At 33.9% G+C, this 19,893-nt stretch overlaps 1 protein-coding gene across 1 annotated transcript in view; it reads left to right on the forward strand.

The window, feature by feature from the left end:
• Positions 1-19,360, forward strand: part of EFCAB11 (EF-hand calcium binding domain 11) — a 58,309-nt gene extending 38,949 nt beyond the window's left edge. Inside the window, exon 6 of the mRNA XM_068683850.1 lies at positions 19,261-19,360. Coding sequence (XP_068539951.1) covers positions 19,261-19,360 — 100 coding nt within the window. The remainder of the gene's footprint in view (positions 1-19,260) is intronic.
• The last annotated feature ends 533 nt before the right edge of the window (positions 19,361-19,893 follow it).

The raw sequence follows: 19,893 nt of genomic DNA on the forward strand, positions 1-19,893 counted from the left end.
CAGTTGCATCTGATCACAGAGATTTTTTTTGTCATTGAGAAAACAGAATTCTAAGAAATAAAGATAATTATAAATAAATTTACATCTAAAGTAATAATATCATTTGGTAGAAGATTTACTAATTTTTCTAATATATTTATTCACCATCGAAGGTTGACTGCTTTTTCCTGTGATCTTTTAACATAATCTACACTGCTAAATAATGGGATCTCATTAATTTCTGTGTGGGATTTACGGGTATAGGGAATCCAGTGTATATAACTGCTCCTATGTATTTAATTTAAATTGTTCTTACCTAACCTTGTCTGGGGTGGAAGTAGGACAAAAAGTGCGTTTATTTTCAGAGAGTTTATGGTGAGGAAAAATACATTTATCTCCGTAAAGACACTATGGATCCTCTGTGGACATTTTGCTTTTTGCTTCATACAAACTTCCATGCTGATGACAGATTTGGGCAATTTCAGGATGAGGACTATGGGTATGTCTGAAAAACAGAGAAGCACAAATGAAAAGTAACTTCAAACATGAGTCTTGAATAGCATGATAGTGCTTGACTGCATCCAACAATTCTTAGGATATTTATTAACTATCCAAGAGGGTGCATGACTAACGAAGTCACTATTCAATAAATAATGTCAGATTATTTATGTTGGTAGGGACTGAGGGTGCTTACCAGGGTATCTAATGGGACTTTCAACGCCAAGTAAATAGGTAGCTCAATAGGAGATAAGAAACGTTATCTAAAGAATTGAGGTTATATATATCCAAATGAATGGTTCTCAATAGTCAAGTGCATTCTCAATTCTAAATTTACTTAGCAACTACTCAAGGAAATGACCTGAATACTGTCATGGCCAAGTCGATGAATATCTCAGCTTATATTAATCAATAGTCAGAAGCATATGCGGTAATACTGGGAAGTAAAAGGAACAAGAAAAAAAAAAAAAAAAAGGCAATATTGGAATATTTGTAATATACTGTTGTAAACTGGTAGTATTCCTTTCCCCTGTTTGCTCAATGTAACTCAGTGGAAATGGATGGTCTCATCTTCAAAGAATTTCTTACAGGGGATGATTTATCCCACCTATGTTAGATGCCTGTGGTAGGATGGGATGCCTTCTTCTCAGCAAGTGCCCCTCCCTCTGTCCAGTGGCTAGATGAAACCAAGGTAACTAGTTAAACTGGGTAGCATTTTTAGATGACAAGTTGGACCACTTAAATCCTACCTCCTGACTCAGAAGGGATTTGTGTTTAATGGAAAAATTCCAGAAATGGGCAAAAAGTGTTACAGATAAGGGCAAATTTGTATGTTAGAAGAAATTGGAAAGATTTGAATCAGCTTGGATGAGAGAGGAATAAAAATATATGTAAGTGAAAGAAACAAAAAAGGATGGTTAAAAGGCATGTAACTACAAGCTACTACTGATTCTCTGTTGTAATAAAAGAAAAAAACATTTGAAAAAAGGAAGGAGGATTGCATGAGCACAAAAACTGTTACATAAATCTCAATATACAGTATTATTCAGAAAAGGCTTAAGCATTTATGTGAGGAGTAAAGATACTGAAAGTTATATTTTAGGTGATGAAATATGAACTCTGAGAAAGTAGGCAGCCACATAGGAGTGACCACTGAGAACAGTCTTCCATGGCCTTAGTTCAGTAATTAAGAGTGAATACTAGTATTTTTTCCAGAAGTATCTCATAGATAACTGTCAAAGGCTGGATACAAGATAAAACCAATGGTTTGATCTAGTGTGATCATTTTTGTGTTTATATTCTTTATTTTTCTTAGGTTATTTCTAATATGAACATATTAGTTTATAGGGAAAGCTAGTTCATTTCAGATGGAATGCAAATACATTAGCTTTTGTGTTAAATCCTCTTATGGTGTTAGAGGGTACAGTTGTACCAGAAGATTTATCCACAGGACATGAAGTGTCTGTCTATAGATTGTAGTAAAAATGTGTAATTTTTGAACAATTGTTAAGTGTCAATGAAAACCTGAACACTCTGAGTCTAATCAGATTCTTGTTTTAAAAATATAGTCTTGTTTTTACGCTTCCCTACTACCTTTTGTATCTAATACAGTTGTATTGCAATACCAGAAAGGAACCTGTAGAACTGATTCCTGAAAGAAAAAGGAAGTTTGCAAGTGAATAGCAGAATTTCAGTGTAAATTCTCTAATTTTCTCACTTCTTTGTGGCTTTTTAAATCAATTCATCTGTTGAAGTCCCTTAAGACAGAAAGAAATATATGTCTCAGTGAAACTCATTATAGAGTCTTGTATTCATGATGGAGTGAGCACCTGGTTCACTGACCTCTGCTTTCAGTAGAGCACTTGCCAGTAGTGGGGATTTGCAGAAACAGTATACCTGAGCTCCACAGACTGGTAAATATTGTCCTTTTCCTTTAATATTTTTGAATAAAAATATGTTGCTTCTCTTTCTGAGGCACTGAATATGCTGGCGTTATACATGCTGAAAGAACTTTAATATGATATTGGTAAAAACATGTTCTTCTTTAGTACTTCTACAAAATGTATTTTTTATATAGAAATAAAGACAATTTAATGAAAATACATTTGGCCAACATAGAATAATGGATTATATAAAATATTTATTTAGTATGTTCAGCAAATAACTAGGATTTTTTCTAAATCTATGATTTCTATAAATCTAAAGAGAGATTTTCTCACCTCTACTGTTTTCATTGTAAACCTGCCCAATAGCATGTTTGTGTATTTTTGTGTGTTGATGCATACCTTTGCTTGTGATGCATGCAGGTTTAATAATAGTTTAGTTCAACATTTAAAGTAGGTAGTAACATATCTTTTGTTAAAATAGTCTAGCTAGCTGGCCTAGTTTTCCTTAAATAAATACAAAAAGCTCCCTTTTTATAGAAAAAGTATAACTTCAGCAACTGCACATTTAATGATTATGCTTGTATCATTCCATCTGTTTTTATCAAGGCAGCTTTTGAGGCAGTTTATGTTATCCAGCTCTATGCTACCCTTACTTGCTGTTTTAATACTGAAACAGATGGTAAATCCAGTTGCTGAGTAGGGAGAAAAAAATGAGAATTAATTGGAAGGCATAAAAATCTGAAAACCTCTAAGTGAAAAACTTCTGACATACAGTTAATGCTACTTTTTAGCTCATGTTTTTTGATAATAGATAGGTAAATAAATAGGGAAAAAAAAAAAAAAAAGCACGGAAGTGATTTCAGCTTCATTGTAGCTAACACTGTTGTTTTTTTTTTTGTTGTTGTTTTTGTTTTTGTTTTTTTTTTTTATTCACTTGTTTCTAAAGTTTCCTAAAAGAATTTCTTAAACCTCCTCTTTCATTGTAGAAAAATTAATTTGCTGTGATCTCAAATTGAGACTAAAGTGTATGGGAAAAATGTGGGAGATGATAGGACTCAAAAATAACAAATCTTTGAATAGAAGTTTTTATTTTACATTGTCATTCATGGTATTTAATAAAATCAGAGTGCAAATAGCATTGCTATTAAAAGTGGAAATTCCTGATACCATTTTCAGAATTTACTGTTACCTCTTGATAGAAGTTCCTTGAGATTTCTGCCTCAAAACGAATAATATCATCTGGCCCAAGGGTACTGAAAGAAAATATGTGAATCGAATATGAATAATCTGAGAAAGTTGCTTTTTTGCATCACTTTACGTATTTCACAGTCAGATATGCAAACTCATCAACCCATCACTGGAGTTGAGGGAGTTACCTTTCATGTAATACTAGTCACAAAAACCATAATACCTATATTTCTTAAGGACACAGTGGGATAAGAAGTCTGTTTTGATTAATTAATATCAATAGGTGATCACAAGGACACCTTCTGATGAAAATAAAATGAATTGAATGATACTCATTTTTCACTGAAGTGTAGAAATGTTTTATTAAAAACCAAGCCCATACAAATAACAAAATCTCATATGAATGCCAATATTTTAAAAAGAGGTGTTGCTATCATTTTACTATTTTCCAGTAGTAAATGTAACTAAATAGTCTTCCTTTTTTTTATAAAATATTATGGAAAAGTTGTGGATCTGAAGTTACCTCAAGAATTTAATTTTAAAATAATATTACAGTTCATGCATAGTTTAAGAGATCAATTATATGAATCTGCAGTGTGATAGGACTACCTAGTGAAGTATTAATGCAAGTCTATTATAACCGTATCTCTGTGCATCAGTAAGTCAGGGGATAAGTATCAATTCCAGCTGCTATTAACACATGGCAATATTAAGAGCTAGAGCTCTATGATGTATACTAATATGTGAAAAGTTGTCAGTGTCTTTTGCATATTGCATGTGCTATCATTTGTATTTGACTCGTTACAGTCACGTGTCAACAGAAAGATTTATGTTTTACTGCAGCTATAGTGAATATTTTTTAAATAATGGTTGGGTTTCTTCTAAGTTCCTCTACTCAGAGCACGATAAAAGTGTCTGTTATTTTTCTGTAGTGATTTACATTTTTTTTCTCCCTAAATAACTTTAGCATTAATAACTAATTAATTGTGTAACTTAGGCATTCATTTTGATCAGATACTTTCTGCCTTTACAGGTATATTTCCATTTAGCAGTTTCCTGAGCCCTTCTATTTTTGTTTTTATTGCACTAGATTTCTTTATAAGTAGATAACAAAGCGTTTATGTTGGTTTGTACTGAAATTTTAAAGAAATTGAACTGACTGCATATTATGAGTGAGTAAGAAAACTCAATATTTTTCTGAATCAAATTGATACCATTATATGTCTCTCTTTAAAAGTGTTGAAATTTTAATTTTATATGTTGCCCAAACATTTAGAAAATAATTTTTCTAGGGGAGAGAAGTTGATTTCACACTTAGTGAAATATCTTGCCATCATGGGACAAAGGATTCTTTAAAGTATCATTTTTGTGCCTTTAGTGGCTGAAGTGATGTTTTCAGATCTTACAATATTGAAAACTTTGGCTACCTCAGCATGTGATCACATGATAGCTATCACAAGGTTGACATTTCTTGCTGCACAGTTTTGTTTCGCATATCAACAGGGTAGATTTGTTCCTGATTACTGGTAGATTTTTCAGATGTTTCTGGTAGATGTTTCAGATTACTGAATTTCTCTAATTAATAAAAAGAAGTACTTCATAAACTACTCCCTTTATGTAGCACAGTAACTGGTATTAGTTTCTCTTTTCCTTTGTTTTTGTTTTGTTCTTTAATGAGATTGTGCCATGGTTTGAAAAGGATAACTTATATTATATGCTGTGCTTCATAGGACATGCACATTATTCTTTCAAAATTTTATTAATACTTGGTAACCTGTAGGCAGAATATATATATGTATATTATGTATAAAGTTTAATCAAATACTGCCATGCTCTCTGCTTTAGTGATATTTTTACTAGTTTTTTTTTCTTTAAAACTAGTCATTTGGACTGCATTCAAGTTTGATTGACATCACAACACATTACTTTTGCATTTATGCAGCCTCTAAGGAGCATCTGCTTAAAACATTTAAAAATATTTTTCAGTAATAGACACAGGTTCTCAAAAGTATTTCAAATGTTGGAGTAACTGCGAATGCAAAAGGAGGTTCAGCAAAAATTACCTGATGGGAGGAAGGTTTTACAGTCATTTTCATGCTCTTTATATATATGGTAGAACGGGAACCCTCTGCAGTGTGTTATTTTGAGGTGGCATTCTGCTACTCACCCTGGAGGATGGCATCAGTGTTCCATGGGAACAACTCCACCAGTTTCTGCAGCCCTCAGGACACCCCAAATGTGCCTCTTTCTCTTACCTTTGTGCTGCATAATCACCTCTCTGCAGCAGGTTGACAAATTGGTTGTACTTGGTCAATCGTCCTCAAAGATTCCTTGAAACTCCCTTGAGCAGCCGTGCTTCCTTTACTGGCAGTCCATGTAGAAGCTGCTTGGGTATTTCTCACCACACCTTTCTGGGCCTTCTGCTTGGGAATCATGACTAGGATTTTGTTTTGAATGTATCAGTGAATGTATAGTCGGAACCATGAAGTCTCTCATCAAGTAGTGAATATATGCTCAGCAGCTGGCCACAATTGGCCATTGGGTGTAATCTCTGCTATATCAGTTCTGAAGTCTCCAAATCCTCACCAAATCTTAAGATATGAACTCATCTCTGTCACAACTGCAGTGGTGCAACTCATCAATGATGCCATCAGCTGAAAGTGGTCGCTTTTCCTTTATTGTTTCTTTTGTAGGACTTCCCATTGCTGAGAAAATTCTCTGTTACTGGAAACATAATTTTCCTCATCATTATACTTCTTTTTGAGCTGGATCATAACATACTAGAAGACTGTTGAGCACAAAGTGAAAAGCTCTTCAGAATAGTTGTTCTTAAGGGATTAAATGATTATCATCTCTGTCCAATTTCTTTCATCTGATAATCAAGTTCAAGATGGTACTAGATAGCTCATTTGAAGTGATTATATATTTGAAATAGAAATTATTTGATGTCCTTTATGGTTTCACACTCTTTAAGACAGATGGATTTCTTTTTATTAATGTTAGTGTATCTGTGGTTCCTTGCAACTGTCCACTTACATGAAGATTCGAGTGACATTTAGAGTATAAATCTGTCTAACAGGAATTGATATGATAGAAGTAAGATTTCAAGCTCTCTTATCTACATTGGTACTAATAAATACAATTAAGAAAAATGTCATCGCACTTTAAGTATGTCTGTAGCCAAATTAGGTGTAGAGAATGGGAACTTAATACCTCCAAGAAAGCTAAGTGGGAGGCAGGCCCTCTCATTTGAACAGTTATCAGTTCTCAAAAGCTTTTGTTAAGTGATGATTATATAGTAGTTAGTATTCCTAAGGTTTCTGAACAGTTTCTGTTGATAAAACCAGTATTTTTGTTAGTATTATATGGCATCCATTTTGATAGTTTTTACAGAGAGACTAAGATTATTACCTCCATGAAGAAATTTTCATTTATATTTGTCCTTTGCAGAATAGAGTGTTTCTGGAATTTCAGTCCATTTTTTAAATTTAGTCCTTGCATGTGAGATGTGGCATGAGCTTCAGTTTTTTACATCATCTTAAATATATTACTATCTAATAAAATTTAAATGAAATTATTAAAAGTGTCTAAGTCTTACTTTGGGGTCTGCTAGGCACTTACAAGTCTGTCTTACTGAAAATAAGTTACTCTTATGTCCTCAGACTTTTTAAGTGCATGCCATTTAATATATATATATATATTTTTTTTCCTAAAGGTTTCTAAAACACATTGCTCTGATCTATTTTTTCTTAAAAAAATAAGTTAGTTTTCACTAACATTAAATATCGTGGTTCATGTAAGTCATGTAGATGATGACACATGCAGTGTCATCACATTTGGAAAAATACAGCAAATGCTCTTCTCACCTATTTATACATACTTCATTATCATTGTAGCTGAGTCATTTCCAGAGAATACAGATAACACCTGAGTGTGATTTTATTTTCCTTCATTGTCTCATTTTACAGCAAGGAAAAAAACCCTTAGATTTTTATAAATTTATTTCTGACTGTTGTGTTACTATTACAAAAGAAATTGTTAGTGAGGTTAAGATCCAAAAAGTACATCTTTTACTCAATAGCAAGTTCTGATGCTTTAGATGCGATGAGAATTTGTTCAACTGCTTTAGACTGTTCTCTGTCAAAACTCGATCCACAGCACAAAATACATTTTGTCCTTAACGGGGCAGAGCTGCAGATTCTCAGTTAATCATTTAGGTATTTTGAGCCTAGTCTATCGGACACCTTAAGGATAATGATAAAGACATCGAACTTGGCTCACTATTTTACAGGAGCTAGTGTGGAAGATGAAAGCAGATTTGATGTGCTTATAGTTCCCTGGGCTGCAGCAGAAATGTGCTGCTGTGTTCTGTGCTATTTTGAGTTTCCTAAGGGCTAATGGCTTCATGCCCAGGATACTGCATTGCTGTAGTCCAGCTGAAAGGTGACAAAGGCATGTATCATAGAGACCAAATCATCAACAGCAAAGACAGGATGAATTCTTGCACCTGGTTTAGGGTTATTGTCAGAGAGAGGTCCAGGATCAGTTCTAAATTATAGACCAGCTCACCTAAATGGAACTATGTAACATCAGCCAGAAGGTACTTCACGGTGCCACAAGCTCCTTAAAGTGTTTCTTCCTGCCACCAGTGTAACTTCTCTTTTTCTCACTTTCTGCTTCCACCCTCTGCTTTTTATCCATGAGCTCAAGTACCAAGGCAGTTTGGTGACACTGTGTTATTGTATGCAATACAATATGATAAAAGGGGGAATTTTGTAATACCTACATAGTGTTTTCACTGGAGTTCATGACATCCTTCCAGTTCTTTAAGTCTCTGTGTCTGTATTTTAAATAGGATTGAAGAAAAAGGGAACTGAGGTCCATTTTTCTACTGCTCCTCTCTGGTTATGGCTCTCTTGAAATAAACTGTTTCAGAACAGTCAGCCTCTTCCACACACAGTTCATAGTTCATTAGCTATGTCAAATGCTGTAGAGAGGCTGAAAAGAAAGAGCAGGGAAGTCTACTGTGTTTGTAGTGCAGACTCTCTGACAGAGACAGTAATGCTCTTTTTATCCGATGTCCTGCAATAAATTCAGATTATGGCAGGTCTACAGTATCCAGTTGAAAGCATAGGGAACAAGAATATAATAATCAAGGTTTAGCAAGAATATCTTTTGAATGTGACATTGGACTGAGATTTATGCAAGTAGTGCTACCACATCGAGTTGCTGTCCTAAGTTGTGAAGTGTGAAGAATGAACTTAGAGCAAACTGTGCTAGGGCAGCTGCCCACAGATGAACAGATGTGCATTTGAAAGCATGAGAAACAAGCAGGCCATTCATGGAAGTTAAAGATCTAAGAGTGAGAAAATTGCATCGTTCATCAAGGAGAACATTTTCCTCTACTTTCAAAGTTTGCATCATGGGTTTACAACTTTGGACAAATAGGAGAGCTTGACTTGCCCCCTCTTAGCCTATTCACATATCCATGACCTTCAATACTCAACTTTTAATCTTTTTAGAAAGGTAACATCTCATGGCAAAGGGCATCTGCTTTGTCCATGCTAGAACATTGTTTCAAGAGTGACTTAGAGGAATGAGTACTAGAACACTGGTACTGCGCTATTCTTCTTTCTGACCCATGCCTTTGATTTGAAACATTTCAGATCTGATCCTATCTAGCTTGCAAGATCTGAACGTGCAGCTTCAAATACTAAATAAATAAATAAATGGATGTGTGGTGTTTGTTTGTTTGTTTGTTTTTCATGCAATCTGCAACCTAGCTAGGGACTAGTATTGTTCTTTTTCAGTATTAGAATCAATAATGCTAGGATATGGAGGAGGTAAAAATTGTTGTAGTTGTAGTATTGTTGCAGTTGTGGTATACAATGATGTAGTTGCTTGATGCTGTTTAACTATTTACATGTCTCCAGGAAAAATCCTCCTCTGCTTCTGCCTTTTCTGGGTGAGCAAGGTTAAGCACTCATCACATGGGGAATCTTTTGGTAATGCCTAACAAGCCATCTCAAAGAACTGACAGCTCTGGAAAGTGGGATCTCCTTTTGCCACATAGAGTTTAGGAAGGTTTTAACCTAAGTTCCAATTCATGAAACGTTTAGGACTAGTTCTCATCTACCTTTTTTTTTTTTTTTTTTTCATCTTTCTTAAGTATAAGTTCATTTGTTCATTTTTTCCAGTCTTTGTCTTCTGTATTTTATAGTTACTTGTTAAATGAGACCTCAAGCCTGACTGGGGCTTTGGGGCTTTTAGGCAAGACCAGAAGATGAATACTGGTGATAAAAATAGTTACATATGTTAGCCATCAAGTAAGGTATTTCATGTTTTCAAATGAATCTGTTCAGACCTGCAAGAAGGTGATAAAAGGATGAAAACATTAAATACATTAGATTTATCTAAAGACTCAATTTTTAAACTCCTTTTTTTTTTCTCAACTGATGAGTGCTATGGGGACAATAGACAATCTCTGAGTCAGTCTCGGTGCTTTCACTGAGTAATTTAAGGCAGAATTAGTAGGATCCAAAGTTAGGTATATAGTCCCCAGCAAGGATGATGGTTTAAGTGAAGTAAAATAGTGAAATGGGAGTAAAACAGTAAAATGGGAAGAGATGAGGGATTGTCTGAACTCTTTTGACATAAGTATAGTGATTAAGGTTAAAAAAAAAATAAGATTAGCCTGACAATTTGTACATTACAGGCTATATAATTAGGCTCATACTTTTCTAAACACTTCTGTTTTATTCTACATTTTGTCACTCCTTAGCCCTTCTAACTAGTTTTATTCACCATCTCTTTGTTATGAACTATTCTCTGGATGGAGGTACTCTTTTGTCATGTCAACAGCATCTGATGGAAATGGAAGAACTGATTTCTTTCAAGCAATTTCTCTTTCCAAATTATTTTTGGCAGGTTAGGTTTCTGCATCATCTAACATTTTAAGTATTCTTTAAAACAAACAGAAAAACAAATCACCAAAGCAGACAGAAGAGTTACAGTATTCCTGTACTGGTGTCAACCATAGCATTTTGCATCCACAGCATATATAGTGCTGCTCCCTTATTTATGTAACAAAAAATGAGTTCACTCTTTATATCTTGACTGCTCCTTAAAAGCTCACACTGGGTTGCTTTTCCACTAAGATTCCTAGGCTGTTTATGATCTTCTTTCTATGATAAGCCTCCCATTGGGGATATTATCTGCATTTCTTTTTCTTAGGCTTCTAGTTTTGATTCTGTAAAACCTGATTTTGTTTGAACAGGCAACCTTGATACATGATTCATACTGTTGTATCCAACCACTGTGTTTTCCAGTTTATATGCTATTGCTTCCTTCTCTGAATAATCCACAAATTATATATTACATATTATAATAAATAAAATGATAATATTATACAACATAGTATCCTATATAACCATACTACATAATACATGTTATGTATTACATGTTACATATTATCTATTATATGCTATATATTATTATATACTATGCTATGCAGTATATCATTATAATAGTATATATTATTATAACATCATATATTATAAATTATACTTAATTCCAAGTCAGGGATTAAAATATTAATTTTGTTCCTATAGCAGCTCAGTAAATAAGTTCACTAGAAACACATGCATTTGATTATGATCGCAAATGCTTGTTCTTTCTTGAGCTTTGTGAGGCATTTTTCAATTCTTTTATAAAACCTGTTGATCCTTGTAGGTTTCGGTAGATATTTTCTAAGGGGCAGAGGCTTAAGAACAAGAAAAAGAAGTTAAAAAGACTGACGTAAGCAGGGTCATTTACATTCAAGGGGTAACTTTTTTGCCTAAGTGCAAGAGACTGAGAAGACGTGAGGACAAGCTGCAGTGGGCAGTTGCATACGAAAAGAAGTAGAAGCTCAGAGGTTCTTCTATGGAGTGTCAGTGGAAAAAGAAGGCAGAAGTGATCACAAGAAGAGGATCTGGGGCATTTTTTTCTCTGGGAAGTGTTCAGAGATGTAAAATGAAGAGTTGCTCTACACAACTACACTATTAGCCCTATGGGATCAAACATGGCATGAATGATAAAGGCTTCAGAAAAGACAATCATTTAAGAAAGAAGGGACAAAAATTGGCAGAACTATTGTACCCAAGACTATTTCTACCATTCAGGGAGAAGAAAATCAAGGAAAGCATAGAAAAATTGATAAAGAATATTGCAGGTAGAGAATTGGGCATCAAGAATAAAGTACAGTTATTGACAGCAGTAGTCAGGTAGTGCACTCAGAAAAACAGGACAACATTTATCCCAGAGAAGAAACAACTGAATGTAATATACTGTTGGAACAGTTCTCACCAGATAGTAATTTGTTTGCTCTCTACTTTAAAATAATATTTCTAAAAGATGAACAGCATTGAAGGTGAGGCATGATTCCTTAAGTTCTCCTATATGATTGAAAATTCTGACTGGGAGCATTCCACATCCTGTACTTTGTGTATTTTTGCATCCTCTACTGTTTGTACTTCGCTTGTCCTGTTTCAGGAAGCAAAACCAGAGGTTTCTTCATAATTCTTCTGCATTTACCAAAGACCACAATGGCTTTTCTCAAAATTAATATACACATTAGTAACAAAACAGCTGTGGAGCTCTGCAGGAATCCCATCAACAAAGAGGCAAGCACTATGAGAAGGAAGAACCAGCTGGTTAATCAGAAGAGAAGGCAGCTTGTTGAAGAAGCCGTCATCCTTGAATCTTCAGTTGGTGGGTCATTTTATCCTCGGCAGGGATTCCTTGCGTGATGTGTAATTTTTACTCTCACTGCTCAATCAGTATGACAGCTTTGGTTCTAATCCAGTGAAAGTATTGACTCTGGTTTAAATTATTCCCTGATGGTTTTATGTAAGAATATCAGATAAACATAGTAGCAATAAAATTTGAATGTAAAAGATATAATTAATTTAAAATTCTGGTTGTGAAAACTTTATTCTTCATATAACTGTTGAGATTATATACATGTGGTCTACTTACACATTTTCTAGCATTTTCTGGTTGGGGTTGGTTTTGTTTTCCTTTCTCTGAATATATGTCAAGTAATGAGTTACTTATTCAGAGCAATTCAAACTGTGAAATACAATATTTCAGCTATTGAAGTCCCAAAAGTCTGTATGATCTTTGTGATGTTTAGTACACATTTGAGTAATATTTCTGCTTACTCCCTGAAATTATATTGTAATCATAGGGAATATTTTTATGAATCTGTTTCACAGGCGAGTACTTCAGAAAGTCTAAGAAAAGATTCTGTTCTTTTCATTGCTCTTTTCATAAACAATTAATATAGGAGAGGGGAAAAAAAAAAGGAGGCCTTTTTCCAGTTAATAAGGCATTTTTCTGCTTTATGATAGGTACCTATTGGAGCCAATATTAATTTATAAGGGTGTTACCAAATAGTAGGCAAATGCATTTAACAGACCTGTGTTTGTAACTTGCCTTAGTTTTAATATTTTAAAATTATTGTTTGTATTGTAATTCCAAAAGGAAGAACTGAAGGTTGAAATTTCTAGTCAGATAGTGAAGAAATAAAAGACACTTCTGAACACAGTGCTCTTAAAATATAATCTGTGACAAAAGGCAGTAAATCAGTCATATCCAGCTCATGGCAGACAGGCAACATGTAACCCTACTGATCTTCTGATGTTCTTCAGGTCACAAGGAATAAGCTAAAATGAGGGACAACAGGATGACAGCCAAGTGTCATTTATTCATATTGTTTTAGAAACACAGTGGATTGAGGAGGGTTGGGAGAAGATTGTAACAGATGTCTGTGCAGAGCAAATGAAAGTAGAAAAAAGGATGTCAGTAATAGATTTAAATGTAATTTACATACAGTAGACAAACATAATTTGGAAAATTTTATCATTGGGCACATACAATGTATGATTATGTTTTGATGGGAAAGGGATTCCCTTGGAAATTGAATCCAGATTTTCTGACCATGGCAGAGGAAGGCTAGTGTCAGAAATAGTGGAGGAGCTGTAAAGGAAAATTTCTGGATCACATTGTGAGTTGCGTTTCTTCAGTGCTACTACTTCCTTGAAAATACAAGTTAGATCAAACTGCAACATCTTTTGTTATTAGAGAAAAAGGCAGTTGGGTTTTAAGAGTGCCTTCTCCTTGTAAAATCACCGCGGGTTTCCTGAGTAGGCTGGCTCCCTATGATGTTCGTGTTTGATTTCCTTAAAGAATACAAAGAGAACAGTTATTTTAATAGAAAATGGGCTTTGGATTATCCCAGCCAGGTCAGAAAAATGAAGGTACAGCAGACATTGTTAGATCTGAATGGTGCTGGGACTTTAAGCATGAAAGAACCGTGCCCAGACACACTTGCAAAAATGACTGCAGGCCTAAATCATTCATAGCCAACAATCCTGCTGGCCTCTGGTCTGTAAGTATGACAGAACATTTGAAATGTAGAAAATATTTAATGAGGCAATAAATGTATCATGAGAGTTGCAAGGCAGTACCACTGAGCTGTAATTAAATATGGTACAGTACTTAAATGCAGTTTAGATACAATGTAGTATGTTAATTCAGAAAACTGCACTCTAGCACTTCTCTGAAATAATTTAAAAGAAATATACAACTTCTTCTTATACATGGTATAAACCTAAATAATGAAATAGCAGGGAACTTTTTTTTTTTTTTTTTTTTTGGAGACTTGATGGAGACTTGAGATGGGAATGAGGCTTGGCTACAATAAATGGTTAAAGACCACCACTATTCTTGGAATGTCCTAAAACCGGTGAAACTGCAGAGAGGTTGAGATTTGAAGACACTGTATCCAGTCCTGTGTGCCTTGTATGCTTCTGCCTCTAATTTAGAACTAATATTTCTAGGACTTTCAATGTGGAAGAAAAAATAGGGACAAAAAAAAATACAGTAGATCACAAACTATTACAGAAATAAGTTACTTCTGTACATGGTATATCTTATAACTTCATCTGTTCTGAGAAAAAGGTTGTTACATAGCAATGCATAAAAAGCCATCTATTAAGTCACCACATGTAGTTGTTTGATAAATTGCAACTGTGTTTGGGAAGTAGAGGCCTTTTAATTTGTTGTTTCTCATAATACCTCAACCATAAAGTGCCTAGTAAATTGGTGAAACTAAAAGTGTTTGGAAATAGGTAATAAAAATTTCTCAAATGTCCAATTTTATATCTATTTGTAAACAGAAAGTCGTCTTTTCATATTTAGTTATGGCAACTGTTAGTGCTGTTTTACCCAAATTTAAAGGGGTAACATTTTAAAGTCTTCCATTAGCTAATTTGGAAAATCAAGTGACCATTTCTGTCACTTTTAATGGAATTATATTTTTTGTTTGTTTGTTGAACAGTAGCCAAAGTAAACGCTTATTCATGTAGACTGTTGTGAGAAGGAGACTTTTTTTTAATTATTATTTTCAGTTGTACTTCCCATATATTTCTCTACCTATATTTGGTTTACATGATAGAGCTGCTGTTTTCTCCTCACTGATCTCTATATATGAAAATCGCTGCCCGCATGAAATACAGTAAATGAAAACTTCCTCCCTATGGGTTAACTTCATTTTTTTCAAAGTCAAAGTGAGGACCATCCATCCTTACCTGTATAATTAATGATCTTTAACTATGTTTGCATAGTGGAGAAATCTATGCTAGTTTTAAGCTACCCTCTGCACTTGCATATATATGATGTATGGCAATGGTATCAGAGATCTGAGTAATGTTTAATTTATCTTGGCTCTTACGTGACTTTGGGGCTTCTTCTACTGAGCTAACCAGTAAAAGCCAACTCAACACCAATCTCTGCTGGCTTTTCTGTACTTTCACTACTCTGTGATTATAAGCGAATTGTTTTGGGGATAGTGGGAAAAAAAATAGTGTCTGCTTAATGTATTTATAAAATAAAAGGGTAAGCTGTATTTGCATGTGGATACTTTTCTGATAAGTACTCACTTCAGTGAATTAATAAACACAAAACTTATAGAGGGAACTTATACTGACATTAGTCTTTTAAGCTATTCATTTACTATACTCAGATTTATGGTTAAAATATTCCTGTCAGAAGGAAAGTGCCATTTATCTAATCTAGTTTGCTATGAAAATACACTTAGGTGATTTGGGGAGTCTTCAACTACTTAATTGTATAAGAGAATAATTTATACCTCACAGTCAGTAACTTGTGATGCTGATTATTACTCAATTTTCAGTGAAAAATCATAGTCTACCCACGGCACTGCATACCTTGAAACATCTATATATGTTTTACTAAGAATGTTAAATGAGTACAGGTCTATGAAATAAAGATCAATATACTGTGACATAGTATTTTCAGAATCATAAGAATGAATATATCATTTGCTTCTGCTAGATGAAAATGAAAATTTAACACTCCAAGACCATTCTAGCTTTTAGATTACCTTTGGCAAGGTTTTGGAAATTTGTAACATTTAAATAAATGCAGTGTTTCTTCAGATTACAAAAGCTAACTACTTACCAGTTTATTAGTCATTTATTTATCAGCCAACGTATCTGCTAATCTCTACTTAAAGGTTGTTCAGATGGTGATACACAATTCAGAGTCATTTGGTGGCTTTTGCAATGTAGAACAAACACCATATAAAGTTGAGGGCCATTTTTCAAGACAAGCTTCCAAACAGGTATAAACAGATATTAAATACGTGACTGTGCACATAACTCAGATATATGGGGTGAAATAGTTGCCTCCTGAAAATTAATGACAAAACTCCTATTAAATTTAGTTTAGCCAGATTGTCAGCACTACCTTCTAAAATGCTTGTGAATTGTTCTTTCAGAATTAAATTCTGAGAATACCTTGCAGTATTAAGAAAAAAATAGATTTTGCTATTTGATTATTAAGCATTCTCTCAGTTATTTGAATCTGTACATTTTCTTTAAATAAACTAATTTACTTGCAAATAACACAGGTTATAGTAATAATTACTGTCATTAAAATAGGCTTTTTGTTACAAAAAATGCTTCAGTTGTTGACTTTTAAAAGAATGGGAATGTCAAATGATTTTGGTTCAAAGCAGGTTCAAAACAAATAAGATGAGGTACTTATTCACTGAGCAGGTGCTCAGGCTGTGGGTTTCACACGGCTTTGAAAAACTGTTATAAAAATTCATGCAATAAACATGCATCAAGAATAATTACATACAAACATGCATGTCCTGTTTAGGAAACCCCTGAATGTAGAGAATACACCAAGGGAGAATAACCCAAGGAAGTATCACTACACTCATCCTTTTTTTCCATACTTTGATGGCTGCTGTCAGAGACAAGCCATTTGGGTAAATGTACTGATTATCTGGGATGGTAAAACTGTTCTTTTTCTTCTGTGGTTCCTGTTTATTCGAAAAGCATCTGTATACAAATAGGGATGTATAAGTGAAAACAAGATGAGACAAGCATGGATCATCATTCACCATCTACAGTATCTTTTTTATAAGGCTATATCAGGGGAGAAAGATGGTGGTATTATTCCTATTATCAGGTTCTTAAATCTTGCTTAAAATTTCAGGGTGAGTTTCATTTTATTTACCTCTATCCATTGTTTTCTAAAAATGCCTCTTCTGCTCTGTTACTGATGGAGAATATTTAAATAATACTTTATATGAGATAAGGTACTTACATACAGTGCAAATCAATGGGTATGATTACCACCACAGAGTGAGCCAGTAAGGAAATAACTAAACCTACTATTCTTCCTCTTGGCTAGAACACATGCTATAGCAAGTTATGTAGTGTTGATTTTAATGTGATAGTAACTGTCCCATATCCGTAGGTAAGTTACCTCAACAACTTGTTGGCACCATTTTAAAAAAGAAATTTTAAGTAATTTATAAATTTGTCTAGCTTTGTCTTCCAACTTTTGTCTACCATTGTGCCTTTCCTTGCTGCTTAAAAGGATATTTACTATCTGAAATATTCTCTCTAGATATATATACTTGTCATCTTGATTTGACTGAATCCATTCTCTAATCTTTTTTTGAACAGACAATTTTAATGTCTCATTATAAGGCGTCATTTCCAAAGCTTGTTTTTACAGCAGTTATTTTCTCAATTCTCTATCCTTTTTGGAGCCTGGACACCAGAAATTAGACACAGTATTTCCCTAATAATTTTCCTAATGCCATACTCCGAAATAAAATCACTCTTGTATTTGTTTTAGATATTATCCTGCTTATACATTCAAGGATCATATTCATCCTCTTATGTAAAGAATCACAGTAGGAGATAATCTTCATTTGATTACTTTTTATGACTCCTCCGCCCTTTTCAGTCACTGCTTTCCAGGACAGCGTCTCCATTTTGTAATTATGACCTGAATTCATCCCCTACTGGTGAATAACTTTGCATTTGCTTATATTATAACATACCATGTCTGAAAGGATCCCTTTTGCCAAGAAATTCATTAGATTGAGTTATGATCAGCTGTCATAATGTCCATAAAAACACATAAGTGATCATCATCCAAAACTTGTCATTACCTGAAAAGCAGTAGAATGTGAACATGTTTTGGTCTGGATCTAGAGCTAATAATGAGCTGAAGGAATTAATTTTGTTTAAATATTTCCTCAATGGTAGGGTGTTGTTTCATGTGTTTATGGTCATGTGAGGTTCATCCTTGCACCACGGGGTTTGAAGTTCAGCTGACCAAGTTCAGAAAACATTTAATATCATGAGAGAGGTTAATAGTTCACGTGTAGTGTAGTTCAACATAGTATAAATTATTGCCAAGAAAGGAGAAGAATCTTACCAGTGTTAAAAGTTGCAAGTTAGCAGACTGGAAGATTCTTGAATAAAGTGCAGATTAATATTTGTATTGAAAGGGAGAATGATAATATTTTAATCTAAATTGTACTTCTTCAGAGAGATGGAAATAAGAAGTACATATTCTAAATCAAGACCCTCCTTTGTGAAGACAGAGATGCAGTATTTTCTTCAGAAGAAACCTTTCTTCAGTCACGTGGTTTGATAGTTACTGATATATTGAAAGCTGAATATTATAGAGAAGATTCTTGCAATTGAAGTGAGGATAGACAGATGTAAGCAGTATTCTGTTTTCTTTTATCAGCCCTTGTAGCCCTTTGAACTGTTTTCATATTTGAAGGTGTTGTAAATAAATTATTTTCTTTTACCTTTAATAGAGTTCTCTAAAGAGTGTGTTTAGAATAAGGATATCTTACAGAAGAGAACATCCCATCCCTTTGTGTGAGGCTGTCTTTAAAACTGAGACAGTGTACTACTTCTACAGGGTCTAGAATCCCTTTGAAATTTCCAGGGTATTCAGGGGATAATAAAATTTGCCTCTGCTAAACAGCATGGATTATTTTGGAATTTTCAATTTAATCTATGTAGAAGATGCATCCATTTTGCATACTGCACTATAGTAGGAATACTGCCATACTACCACTAATGGTTAATGTTGAATAAAGATTATGATACTTGTTCTTTTTGAAAAGCTTTGAGATCTACATATGAGACATACTACACAAAAAGCATTTTTAGTTGATTAATTCTTTTTATAGAATTCAAATGGGTAGGATTTGAGCTCTTCAAAACAATATTGGTGTTGGATATCTACAGCTAAGTATAATGTCTGTTTTACATAATGTCTTTTAGGTTTTAGATACCAGATCTCATTTCTCTTATAGAGAGGTTGATCAGGATTCTGATGGTTGCATCAGCTTCAAAGACTTTGAATCTGCAATGAAGTATGGACAAGATGAAGGATCACTATTGTACTTTGCTTAAAGTATAGTCTCTAGTGAAGAGACAAAGTGAAAACTTTAGATCTCAAGTTATTTAAAAATCAATGAAACTTCATTTGTTTCAGCCAGCATTTTAAGAACTTTGACTGTAAGTGTAGCTCTGAAGAACAGCCTTTGAAGCTTTACTGTTGACAAGTTGGGTGTATTAATTTACATGTGTATGTGTGTGTAGAATACTTAAAATATTTGAAAACTCAATTGATTCCCAGTCACCCTAGTTAGGAACTGACTGCAACTCTGTACTTTTTGGTTTTGACAACATATGGAAAAGGACGGACCGAATCCTAATTACTGTGAAATTTATTTGCATGATTTTTCAAAGTCCTTTGTTAACAGACCACAATACCTCACACATGTAGAAGCAGATAAATTTATGGTGGATAATGTCTTTTTTTTTTTTTTTTTTTTTTTTAAACCTGTAGTATATTTGTCTTTCCTTTATTATTTCCCCTTCTTATATTGTTCTTTATTTTTAATATTACACCTCATTTTTAATTTAGCATTTATTTGTTAACT

Source organism: Anas acuta, chromosome 5 (assembly GCF_963932015.1).
Source record: "Anas acuta chromosome 5, bAnaAcu1.1, whole genome shotgun sequence".
NCBI classification, from domain to species: domain Eukaryota; kingdom Metazoa; phylum Chordata; class Aves; order Anseriformes; family Anatidae; genus Anas; species Anas acuta.